The 13,286-nt window shown below is 45.2% G+C and overlaps 1 protein-coding gene across 9 annotated transcripts in view; it reads left to right on the top strand.

Moving 5' to 3' along the window:
- The window catches only part of SPTAN1 (spectrin alpha, non-erythrocytic 1), a 457,019-nt gene that overhangs the window by 266,572 nt on the left and 177,161 nt on the right, over positions 1-13,286 (top strand). For all 9 annotated transcript variants that reach the window (XM_029611329.1, XM_029611328.1, XM_029611326.1 and 6 more), the window contains 2 exons: positions 5,086-5,190; positions 5,357-5,377. In XM_029611329.1, the coding sequence (XP_029467189.1) occupies positions 5,086-5,190; positions 5,357-5,377 (126 nt within the window). The remainder of the gene's footprint in view (positions 1-5,085; positions 5,191-5,356; positions 5,378-13,286) is intronic.

Genomic DNA, 13,286 nt, shown 5'->3' on the forward strand with positions numbered 1-13,286 from the left:
TTGAAGGGCAAGCTTCTCTTCGGGGAGGACCTGGACAAATTGGTAAAACTACTTGGGGAGTCCAAGGGCAACCGGCTTCTGGAGGATAAGAAACCTTCAGGGAAGGTTTTTCCCCCTCGAGCTTGCTTTTGGGACTCTCGCAGATTTCACACAGTTAGGTCTTCAGCTCCTTCGGGGTCCAGGCTGGCCCTGGGGGGTCAGCAAACCTTTCATGGAGGTTGTTGCCCAGGCAGAGAGTCCATGGGCCAGGGCGCTGGATGTGGGAAAACCTTCCCAATGAAGCCAGGGGCACCCATTCCATTGAAGAAGGAGAAGCTGTCGGAGGCAGATTGTTGAGCTTTTACGCGGAGTGGGCAAGGATTACCTCGGACCGCTGGGTCTTGGAAGTGGTCAGGGATGGTTATGCGCTCTAGTTTTCGCGCCTGGTTTGGGAGGCTTTTGTGGAGTCTCGCGTAGCTTCGCAGGCCAAACGCGAGGCAGTGCAGGGGACCCTACAACAGCTTCTCGACCTCAGGGCCATTGTTCCAGTTCCCCTAGCGGAACAGGGTCAGGGACGGTATTCGGTGTACTTTGTGGTTCCCAAGAAAGAGGGCACCTCTTGGCTCATTCTGGATTTGCAGAAGGTGAACAGATTTCTTCAAGTCCCCCATTTTTGCATGGAGATCTTGAGACTGTGGTGGTCGTGGTACACAAAAGGGAGTTTCTCGCGTCCTTAGACCTCAACATATCTCGATCTGTCAGGATATCAACACATCCTGATCCGTCGGGATCACCAGCAGTATCTCCGGTTCAAGGTGCTGGGTCAACATTTCCAGTTTCAAGCTCTTCCTTTTAGCCTGGCGACGGCTCCACGTACCTTCACCAAGGTCATGGTGGTTGTGGCGGCGTTCCTGCACAAGGACAGAGTCCTAGTTCACCCGTATCTAGATGACTGGTTGATTCAAGCGAAGTCACAGGAGGACTGCGAGAGATCGGTCCAGAGGGTGATGCTCACCTTGCAGTCATTCGGCTGGGTAATAAATGTCCAGAAAAGTCACTTGGAGCCCACTCAGTTGCTGGTTTACTTGGGAGCACTTTTCGATACCTCCCAAGGCAAGATTTTTCTAGCATCGAACCATGTGATGAAGTTGCAAGATCAGGTCAAGGCCCTCCTTCAGAGGAAGGATCCGACTGTTTGGCATCACTTACAAGTCCTGTGATCCATGGCCTCCACCTTGGATTTGGTCCCATGGGCATTCGCCCATTTGCGGCTGTTGCAGCGTGCGCTGTTGTCGAGGTGGAGCCAGGTGTCGGAACAGTTCCAGTTACCATTGCCTCTGCTTCCAGAGTCGGTCTGTTGTGGCTTTTGTGCAGCAACCTGGAACAGGGGGTGGCTTTGGACTCTCCGAATTGTGTGGTTATCTCCACAGACGCCAGTCTGTCAGGCTGGGGACTAGTTTGCCTAAACAAATCCGCTCAAGGTCTCTGGTCGCCAACAGAGATATCCTGGTCCATCAATCGCCTTGAGACGAGGGCTGTCCGACTTGCCCTGTGAGCATTTCTGCCCCTAGTCAAGAACAGAATGGTTCGAGTGTTCTCTGACAACCCAACAACAGTAACTTACATCAACCGACAAGGCGGGACAAGGAGTCTCGCGGTGGCGCTGGAAGCAAAGCTTTTGTTCTCTTGGACGGAGCGCCATCTCAAAGGAATCACCATGTCGCAGGGGTATTAAATGTTCAAGCGGACTTCCTTAGCAGGCAACAGCTCGATCCAGGGGAGTGGGAGCTAGCTCCCGAAGCTTGGAACCTCATTTGCGCCAGGTAGGGCGTGCCTCAGTTGGATCTGATGGCAACTCTGGCCAATGCAAAGACAGAAGGTTTCTTCAGTCATCGACGAGAGGTGGGCTCTGTAGGATTAGATGCCCTAGTGTGTCCTTGGCCAACGGGAGTTCTTCTCTATGCCCCCCCCCCCCCCCCGGCCTCTCATCGGTTGGCTTCTCCGACGCATAGAGAGACATCCAGGCAGCGTAGTGCTGGTGGCTCCGGAGTGGCTGCGTTGTCCATGGTTCGTAGACAAGGTTCGAATAGCGCTGGAAGGTCCCCTGCAGCTGGCTTATCTCCCGCGTCTGCTCAGTCAGGAGCCCATATTTTTGGATCGGGAGGATCACTTCTCTCTCGCGGCTTGGCTTTTGAGAGGCGATGATTGCGATTGAGGGGATATTCAGAGCTGGTCATTTCCAGTCTTCTTCAGGTGTGATGACCAGCTACTTCTATGGCCTATGTTAGGGTCTGGAAGCTGTTTGAGGCACGGTGCCTCCAGCGCTCCTTGGATCCATTGTCAACGGAGCTTCCCCAGGTGTTGGATTTCCTTCAACAGGGGTTGGCTTTCAATTCCCTTTGGGTCCAGGTAGTGGCCTTAGGTGCCTTAAGGGGCAGGTTTCACAGTCGTTCGCTGGCGGTTCACCCAGATATTTTCTGGCTCCTCAAGGGAGTCAAATATTTACTCCCTCTTGTCCTCCCATTATGTCTGGATTGGAGCTTGAACCTGGTGCTTTGTGTGCTTTGTGGAGCTCCAGTTGATCCTTTACGCAGGGTTACGATTAAAGATTTGACCTTGAAGACCATTTTCCTGATAGCCATTTGTTCTGCTTGACAGATTTCAGAGTTGCAGGCTTTGTCTTGTCGGAAACCTTTTCTTAGGATTTACGATGATAGTTTCGCTGCTCATGGTTCCTTCTTTTGCTCCCAAAGTGGTGTCTGCCTTTCATGTCAATCAGGCTGTGGACCTGCCAGGATTTCCGCAGTGGACCTGGGATTCCCCTCAGGAGAAGGATCTTCATCTTTTGGATGTACGTTGCGCTATTTGGAGGTTACCAATTACTTCTGGCGGTCAGATCTTCTGTTTGTCTTGTTCGGTGGACCTAAGAAAGGTGACAAGGCTTCTAAGGCTACTATTTTGCTCTGGATTAAGTAGGCTATCTGCTCGGCCTACGTTGCCCGAGGGCGTCAGGTCCCCTTGGGTCTGAGCGCTCATTCCACTAGGGTCCAGGCTACCTCCTAGGCTGAGTGTCAGCTTCTGTCGCCACAGGAAATCTGCAGAGCGGTGGTTTGGTCCTTCCTTCACACTTTCACCAAGCATTATCGTTTGGATGTTAGGGCGCAAGATGAATCATCCTTCGGTGAGAGTGTTCTGCGTGCGGGTCTTTTGGGTTCCTGCCCAGTGTAGGGTGACTAGAGAATTACATCTTCTGGATGTGCGGCGGATGCTGCTTCAGTATTTGTAAGTTACTAATGCTTTTCTTCACTCAGATCATCTGTTTGTCCTCTTCAGTGGACTGAAGATAGGGGATAAAGCCTCTAAGGCTACAATATCTCATTGGCTTAGGGAGACCATTTGTTTGGCTTACATCTGTAACGGATGACAAATTCATGTCAGTTCAGGGGTGCGTTCCACTAGGGCACAGGCTGCTTCCTGGGCTGAGTGTCAGCTTCTGTCACCACAGGAGATTTGTAGGACAGCAGTGTGGTCCTCAATTCATACCTTTACCAGGCATTATCATCAGGGTGCAGGATGAGCCGTCCTTCGGAGAGTGTCCTGTGTGTGGGTCTTTCGGGGGCCCACCCGGTTTAGGGGTGCTTGGGTACATCCCACTGGTCTGGACTGATCTGGGTATGTTCAGGAAAGGAAAATTGGTTCTTACCTGCTAATTTTTGTTCCTATAATACCACAGATCAGTCCAGAAGCCCTCCCGTTTGATGCCAAAAGACTGATTTCCTGCCAAGTTTTGCTGCTTAGTACAGAATTGTTCTTTTTTAATAAAGAATTTTTCTCTTAGAGGGCAGTTATGAGATTCACTTCCTTGTCATCTTTGGTTCTTGATGAACAAGGTTCTTATAGTTCAGGGGTATCCATCCTTTAGTTCCCTATGTCTATGTGAAGGAGTTTCTAAAGAATCTTGGCTTGGGTACAGGTCAATACTGAGGTCCTGCAGTGGCTCTTAGTTAAGGAGCAATGCTTCAAAGTTTTGTTCTCTGACTCCATCTGCTGGAAGGGATGAATAACCCACTGGTTTGGACTTATCTGTGGTATTACAGGAACGAAAATTTGCAATTTCTTTTAGCAATAATAAGAGATTACAAAAGAACATACCATAAAATACAAATGGTAATAGAGAGCTAAACTGAGCTATGTACAATCTGTGGCAAATTACTTCCCTGAGAAAATCAGCGCTAGGAGGCAACCACTGCAGACAGAATCTATAGGCAGTCAAAGAGTTTAATTGCAGACAGGATTTCTAGGCAAATGAAGTAACTGCATGGGAACAGGAGTTGAGGAAAACCAGCGCAGGGAAGTGCCTCATGTAACCAGCTGTTTCTTCCATTTTCAATGGCCAGACTGCGCTTCACTTCCTGTCTTTTGTCTCCAACCTTTTATGCAGGCTGGGCATATCACCCTGTCCTTATTTCTGCTCCCCTCATATTACAAAGTCTTCTAGTCTCTGCCTCTACATATTTCCCTCTTATTGGTGGTGATACGCAGTGACATTCCTCCTTTTTCCAGTCTATTTGCCCCCATCCCCACCCCCACTGTCTGCCTTCTAGGTGCATTTCCTGGCATCGCCATCTTTAACCTCTCCGGTACCATTCTTCACAGTTTACTCTCTTTTTTTATAGACCTCTATAATATTGTTTTCACTCTCCTGCCCCCCGTCATTCACATTATTAGAAAGTGTTTTAAAAAGTGATGCAATGCCTGAATTGCATAGCTGTTCCCTGCTGTGCAGTTTCACAAAGCTTACAAAAACAGCACTAATAACTGTAAACAAAGAAAAGCTCACAGCAACTTCAGACAGACATTGCCCACTCACCCTGACTCAGATTTATCTTGTTCATGTTTCAATAAATAAATTTAAACATAAGCATTTAACCCTTTTATTCCTCTGTTTGTGATCAAGCATTCTTTAAACACAGCCCCGTGCCTGTATCAAACAATTTAACCCTTTAGCGCTATATCTGATTATCTTTGAGCTCTGTGCACTACACAAATATGCTTGGACCACAACTTACGGTCGGTTGTCTTTTTTTTTTTTTCCTTATTTAAAAGGATTTGAAAGCCAATGAATCACGTCTGAAGGACATCAACAAAGTGTCAGAGGAGTTGGAGTCTGAGGGGCTGATGGCAGAGGAAGTTCAGGCAGTGCAGCAACAGGTCTGTCAATGCTCATATTCTGTCTTATGTTCACCTTGCTATTGCTGACAGCACTTCTCTTGCCCTTTCTCAGGCAATGCTGTAGCAGGTCTGTGGGTGCTCATATTCTGTCATGTTCCCCTTGCATTGTTCCTATATTTACTGAGGCTTTGTTTTCTTTTCCCAGGATGTCTATGGGATGCCACGGGTAAGCTTCTTAATCGTTTTCATCCTGATAGTGAGATGTTTGGGGATGTGTTTTTCAAAGTGGTACTTCCAGATCTTGATTGAATGACAGTAATCTCTAGTCACAGTGTGCTATAGAGTGATTAGATGGTAAGTGGAGCCTTTAGCTTACTGTTTGCCTTCTGTTGAAAGACTACCATTTAATCCATGTTTTAGCATGAATTTGTCTGGGCAAACTTAACCCTGGTATTTAGGGATTTTTGTGCAGAAAAACGCACATTAAAATATGGGTTAAAATGCATGCTAGGATTAGTATATATCTATGCAAATAAGGTATTACCTTGCAAGGCACGGGGGCACACGGAAACTGATTGCTTTGTGTGTATTTTCCTAACACAGGAAATTTTAACTCCTGGGTCTGTGTAGTAAAACTCTCTCCTCTCTTCCCCCCTCCTGGATTAACCTGAGATCACAACCTCAATAGTTGGATTCCAGGTGTCAGATCAATGGTTGAAATTGAGGAATTCTGCTACTTGCTACCAATAAATTGGTAGTGTTTCTGAAATGTCAAATTCTCCTGTTGAGAAAGAGTAGCCCTGGCTAGTACCAATGGAAATGGATTACCACAAAGGTTCAAGCACCTCCCATTAACATTGAGACACTTATCCAGTTTCCCTGGGTTATATATTCAGATAAACAGCCTGCCAGTACTTTGTTTCAGCACACAGCACATATTCAAAACATGTAAAGGCTATAGCTTTCTAGGTTACAGTGGCGAGAAATAGATCTACTGTGGACTTTTCAGAGGGTTGCTGAAATAAATGTACTTTCCTTATCCTGTTACACCAGTCCAGGCATGTGGGTTTTCTCCCCCTACTAGTAAATAGACAGAGGAGACACCTTTTTATCTGACATCATTCGTAGTTATGCGGCAGCTCAAGCAGAAAAATGGTATTCTCTGTCTCCAGCAGATGGCAGGTCATACTTGTCTGGTATAGCAGGAACTTGATTCCCATGCTCTGGTCTTTGCCCGGCCTACTGGAGAATTTTTGGGCATTTGTCAGCTTTTTCTGCTTTGACAGTGAACTGTGGGTTAGGCTTCTGGTTCTTTCCAATTAAGTGAGCTCTGTGAAAGGCTCCCAGATCTTGGTAGATCTTAGTGTGTTTGGCTCAGGAAGAGCATCTGTTGGAAGTTGTCGTCTCCTCCACCCTCTGCTTATCAAAGCTTTAAAAAAAAAAAACAAAAACGAAAATGGAGAAAGATGAGATCACGATCCAACAGATGTATAACAAAATCAATTGCAAAGATCCATGTAAAACAAACCAGAAAAAACAATTTAAACAGGAAAAGTTCAATAATTCCAAAATGCCAAAACTTTATTGAAATGTCAGTCCCCCTGTGACATGAGCCATGTTTCGCAAAGGCTGCTTCGGGAGAGACCAATTACATGTGGTAAAATAAAGTGGCATTATATTCTTGAGAAATGTGTCTGCGAAAACAAAATCGATTGAACAATTGTTAGGACCAAAGAGAGTAGCATGGCTACAGAGGCAACTGTAAAAACACAAGAAATTCCGTATTTTTCACTCCATAAGACGCACCTGACCATAAGACGCACCTAGGATTCAAAGGGGAAAATTAGAAAAAAAAAAAAAATTTGTGTTAAACCGGCTCTGTCCCTGGGCGTCTGTGCGTCTTATGGAGCAAATTAGGGGAGTGCGTAACATTTTTTCTCTCCCTATTTTGTTTTCTGGTCTGGAGAGGGCCATTTTGGTCCACTCCCCAGATCAGAAAACGTTTCTTTCTCTTTCTGTGGAACCCCCCCCCCCCCCCCCCAAAAAAATATAACCCCATCCCAACCCTTTAAATTAATTAACAACCCCCACCCTCCTGACCCCCCCCCAAGACCTGCCAAATTAATTATCTACAAACCCCCCCACCAAAGACTTGCCAAAAGTCCCTGGTGGTCCAGGAGTGGTCTGGGAGTGATCTCCTGGACTTGGGCCGTCTGCTGCCAGTAATCAAAATGGCGCCGACGGCCCTTTGCCCTTACTATGTCACTGGGGCCGACCTAGCCCCTGTGACATATGGGGCAAAGGGCCATCTGCGCCATTTTGATTACTGGCAGCCGACGGCCCAAATCCAGGAGATCGCTCCTGGTCTCCCGCTGGACCACCAGGGAATTTTGGCAGGTCTTGGGGGGGGGGGGTCAGGAAGGTGGGGGGGGTTGTAGTAAATTAATTTGGCAGGTCTTGGGGGGGAGGTCAGGAGGGTGGGGGCGGGGGTTGTTAGATTTTTAGTTTTAATATTCGCTCCATAAGACGCACAGACATTTTCCCCCCACTTTTGGGGGGGAAAAAGTGCGTCTTATGGAGCGAAAAATACGGTACATTTCAATAAAGATTTGGCATTTTGGAATTATTGAACTTTTCCTGTTTAAATTGTTTTTTTCTGGTTTGTTTTACATGGACCTTTGCAATTGATTTTGCTACACACCTGTTGGATTGTGTTCATATTAGTGTGCTTGCTCATCGTTCCACACTTCATTGCGGAAAGATGAGATCAGCCTCATTTGCTGAAGCAAGCAACTGTTGAAAAAGGGTAAGTCTCTAGAGGGGGGAGGGGGTATATTTAAGCCAGTGTAGGAGGGGGGAGGGGGCTGCAATATTTCTGTACAGCTTCTGATCACATTGAAATGGAGCCCAGTCAGCATCAGTTTTTGTGAGCCAGCATTTCTGCTGTGGTGTTAGCTCCTACTGTCCTGTTTGCATCTGCAACAGTGATTCTTCAGAATCTGGCAGTGCATGCTAGCAGTTCCTTATTGTCCCACAGACCAGTCCAGATGGATGGCTTTTTCTCCCCTATCAGCAGATAGTGATGGAGAATAAAAGGTTAACTGAAACTGCTTACAATAAGGCACTGTGTCACCTGCATTCTATCAGTATTTCTCTGTCTCCAGCAGATGGTAGGAGGTGCCAAGCACAGCATTCGGAGGCCTGGTCAGATTGCTCCCAGGAGTGGCTAATTACTTTTTACTTAGCTTGCTCCCAGAATGTTTGAGGGGGACTTTGAAAGCCAGTGATGTTGGCTTCTTCTTTCTTCCCTTCCCTTGTCTAGACATCTCCTCTGGTTTTTGCTTTGGGATAAAGGCTCCTTCAAGAAAGTATACCTTTTTTCTTTTTTTTTGGACAAATTAGTTTTGTTTAAGAAAACAGTGAACAGCGAACTTTTCTTTAAGAGATACCTGGGGAGGGATATTATAGAGGTCTATAAAATCATGAAAGGACTTGAACGGGTTAATGCGAATCGGTTATTTACTCTTTCCGATAATACATGGAGAAGGGGGGTCACTCTATGAAGTTTGTGAGTAGCACATTTAAAACAAATTGGAGCAAATTCTTTTTCACTTAATGTACAATTAAGCTCTGGAATTCGTTGCTAGAGGATGTGGTTAAGGTAGTTAGTGTAGCTGGTTTTAAAAAGGTTTGGATAAATTCCTGGAGAAGTCCATAAACTGCTATTAATCAGTAGGGAATAGCCACTTCTGGTTGCAGGCATGGAATCTATTTAATGTTTGGGTACTTGCACGTACTTGTGACTTGGATTGGCCACTATTGGAAACAGAATTCTGGGCTTGATGGACCCTTGGTCTGACCCAGTATGCATAGCGTATGTTATGTAAAAAAAAAAAGTGAAGTGAAAAGTAAGGAGCTGCAGCATTTTCATCAGGGTTGTGAGGAAAATTGAAAGAGGGTTTCCCCCCTGTGTTTCAAGGTAATTCCCATGGTGCGAAGGGTCAGTGATTCATCTGAGCACTGGGAGGGTAGAGAGGAGGCAGCACTGCAGTTTTTACTGTGCAGCTGCATGGCTTCTTTAAAATAGTTGTTCTCGCAGAATGTGGGAAGAAATGTACAGCCTGAGGAATAGGCGCAGGACAGTTCTTCTTCCTTGTCTCCACCGTGCCTGCTCCAAAAGGGAGGAGGGCCATTCAAGGGATTCCCTTCCCAGTGATAGACTGTCAGGAAGAAAGCAGTCTGCACAGGCCGATTTGATCATTGTGGGAGTTCAGGAGTCTGATGCAGCTGCCATGTTTGCTGTTTTTTCTGGTGCTGAAGTAGCAAGCAACGATGCGGAGCCCCCACTGTTCACTCCAGTGGATGAAGTGGGGGTTTCATGGGACAAGGCCACAGTAGATCTGGAGATGGAGGACTTGCTAGGTCCAGCCCTCAGGGAAGCTGCTTCACTGGAGATTGTAGTCCTTATGCTTAAACACTTTTTTATGTGGAAAAGGGACATTCAGCGTTGTTTTTCCCCCTTGAACACCCTCGGAGACTATCTCTGTGCCATCTTGGCCCAAACAGCCTAGGTTGTTCTTGAAGCTAGGGGACAGAGTCTGAGGAGGGAAAAGGTGCTGGAGGGCCCATTGATGGAGCGGGATTTGAATAAAGAATCCCTGGAGGAGGGAGAAATCTTTGTTGCAGAAGGATATGTCCTAAAAGTGGTCAGGTTATTCAAAAGAGAGAAATTAGCCTTCATGATTTTGCAGGTTTTGGCAGAGTTGGTACAAGGGTCAACCAAAGCCCCACTCATGAGATTGCACAGATCTTAAGTCCTCAGCCTATCTTGGCTATACGAAGTAATGCAATCTTTCATAGTTTTTCATTTTAACAGATCAGAAGACTTCAAACCATTCAAAATAGAGCTGCCAAATTAATTTTAGGTAAGCAGAGATTTGATCATATCACTCCTCTTCTGAAAGAACTGCATTGGCTCCCTGTCTCCATGTGCATTCAAGATCAGGTGTTTGAACTTTAAGGCCCTTCACTGGGATACTCCCTCCTATCTTGCTAATCAAATTGTCCCTCAGTGCACATCCAGAGTATTGCGTTCATCCCAACAAGAACTGTTGGGTATCCCCTCCCTAAGGGATATTAGGCTAGAGCAGACTAAAGAGGTTTACTCATATATAGCCCCCAGTCTTTGTTATTCATTTCCATTAGCATTACATAGGGAGAAAGATTATACCAAGTTCAGGAAATTTTGAAGACACACCTATTCTTACTAGCCTTTTCTTCAGATTAGACTTTACTTGGGCAGAGTTACTTAAAACTCAGGACAGTTTGGATATATATATATTTTTTTTTTTTCTTCTTCTAATGGTTTCATGCCATTTTGGTTTTGGCTTCTTATTTGTATTCAGATGTCTGAAATTGACTGTTTTCATTTTAGGGTTCTGTAAATTTTACTATGTTCTGGTGCTTGGTGTTGCTCTTTAATTTTTACATTAATTTTTTTAAATTTTATTTTTCTTGTGCTGTTCATTTTATTGTATTTTGTTTTTATTACACCATGATAATTTTACTTTATTGTACATTGCATTGATTTACTTCTGTAAGATTTATGATTCATCAAGTATTAGACTAAAGAGTGGATCCGGTTCTGGAAGATGAGGACCCTACTTTGGAGTGTCTTCGAAGACCTGCTCAAAGTTTTCATCGTTTTAGGACTGTTAAGGCCTTGGTCTCAGAACAATGGGAAACTCTGGAAGCTGGCTTGAAAGCAGAGCCATGACTCAGCTGTATCCCTTTCTGGAGGATGCCTTGGAGTGGCTGGGATTGCCAAAGGTGGTTGACTTGGTGTCAGCTAAAGCGATGACAATTCTGGTTGCATGCAGTGCAACTTTAAAAGAAGCACAGGATGGAAAGCTTGAGATCCATCCTTAGAGATTCTTTGAAGTGTCAGCTCTGGAAGGGCAGCAGTGTGTAGCTGTGTCATGTTGAGAGTTTCTTTGCACTGGGCTCAACAGGTTCTGGTGGACACCTCTGAGGCTGGAATCCAGTCTTGCCTTCATCATGGATTTCTTGTATGATCTTATTAAGATTTTAGCAAGAAGAATTGTTCCTGTATAACTGGGCAGCGGACTTCTGCTTGAAGTAATAGCTGGGCACCTTACCTTTTCTTTGGAGAAGAGCAGGAAAAGCTAATTAAGCATATGGGTGAATCAAAGGCCTTTAAATTTCCAAAGGATAATCCTAAATTGGTGTGGAAGGTGTTGCCCAGAAAATCAGAGGTCAATATTCAAAAGCTGTTTAGATGGATTACTGAAAATTTATCAGTCTAAATGGCTTTTCTGGCGATATTCAGTCTTTATCCAGTTAGATTCTAGCTGGCTAATAAGTTAGATGGCTAGAATTTAGCCAGATAAGTTGGGGGCGTTCCAGGAGCATAACTGGGAGGAGTTGAGTTAGCTGGTTAACATAGCTGGCTAAGTCTGGTCGGATCAAAGAGCAGTACTAAAGTTAACAGCTATGTTCAATTGTGTGGCTGCATTACTGAACATGCCTCTATAGTTAGCTGGATAAGTTTATGCGGCTAACTTTGCTATCCGGGCTGTGTCTGAATATAGACCTCAAAGTTTATAGATGTGAGGCACCTTCAGCCTAGGAAGGGCTCTTTTTCCCAAAGGCAGTTTAGTAGCAAATTGCAGTTCTTTTAGATGAATTGTAGGGAGGCTAGAAGCTCCTCTGCCAGCAGCTCAGGAGAAACTAAAGGTTCCCAGTGAGGTCCAGGATGTTTCCTCTCATCTTCCCTGGATATGAGGCAGGCTGTCCTAGTTTTATATGGAGTGAATCCGAATCACAACAGATAAGTAGGTCCTAGGCATTAGAAGAGCTGGTTATGCTTTAGAATTTTCTTGTCCAGTAGTAGACACGTTCTTGTTGTCCTTGTGTTCTTGATGGGGAAAGTGGGAGACTGTTAGGGTCATTCTGTCTTGTCTTTAGTTGGCAATGGTGATGCCATTGCCCATGGAAGAATGGATCTAAGTTATTCGATTTATTTTGTGTTGCCAGAGCAGGAGAGATTGTTTCTAAATCGCTATTCTAGATTTAAAGAAGGTAATCACATTTCTAAGGATTTCTCATTTCTGCTTGGAAATGTTATGCTTGGTAATTGCAGTGATACGGAAAGAGCAATTCCTAATGTCTCTGGATCTCACGAATGCTTATCTTCATATCCTAATCAGGAGAGCCAATCAGACATTTCTCTAATTCATTGTTCTAGGGGGACACTTCCAGTTTTAGGTGCTTCCCTTTGGTTTGGTAACTGTGCCTCGAGCCTTTGCCAAGGTGATAGTGATGGTTGCAGCGGCACTCCAGGCAGAGGACTTTAGAGCACATTCCTATTTAGATAAATGATTTGAAGCAAAGTTAGAGGCAGAGTGCAGATCTTCCATGGTCAGAGGGTTTTGCATGTTCCAGGAGCTCAGTTGGATGGTCAATTTGCCAAGAGCAAATTATGTCCTTCCCAGGATTTAAAGTATTTGGAGGTTCAGTTCGAGACTCAAAAAGGGAAGGTGTTCCTTACGGATGACAGAAAAATACTTAAAATACCTAAATGTAATTTGTTTTGAAGTGCCTGAAAAGCAGAATAATTCGAATATAAATCAGAGGATATTATGAATCTAAAATGATATCCATGAGTTTCTGAAAATGAAGGCCCTGAGAGCCTGGGACTATTTACAGGTGCTGGGTTCCATGGTGTCCATATTAAAAGTTTCTACCCTGGACAGGAGCACACACGAGACCTCTTAAAAGCGCTCTTCTCTCCAGGTTAACTTTGCGGGGAAGTGTAGGCATTTTGTCATGGTGACTGTCAGTCTGCCATTTCTTCAAAGGAATTGAATTGGAGATTCCAGACTGGATAGTGGTGATGCCAGCCTCTCTGGGTGAGGGGGCAGTTGTCGGGAGCCCATGATGCATGGTTGCTGGAATCCACAGAAAGCGTCATGGTCTATCAGTCGTTAAGAGTCTTGGAAGAGTTTTTTTCTGTTGGTCAAGGGCAAAGCAGTGAAATTCCTGTCAGGCAATGCTATCATGGTGGCTTACATAAAAACAAGCAGAGCCAGACCTAAGAGCAGATTGGTGTCTTT

Source organism: Rhinatrema bivittatum, chromosome 8 (assembly GCF_901001135.1).
Source record: "Rhinatrema bivittatum chromosome 8, aRhiBiv1.1, whole genome shotgun sequence".
NCBI lineage: Eukaryota > Metazoa > Chordata > Amphibia > Gymnophiona > Rhinatrematidae > Rhinatrema > Rhinatrema bivittatum.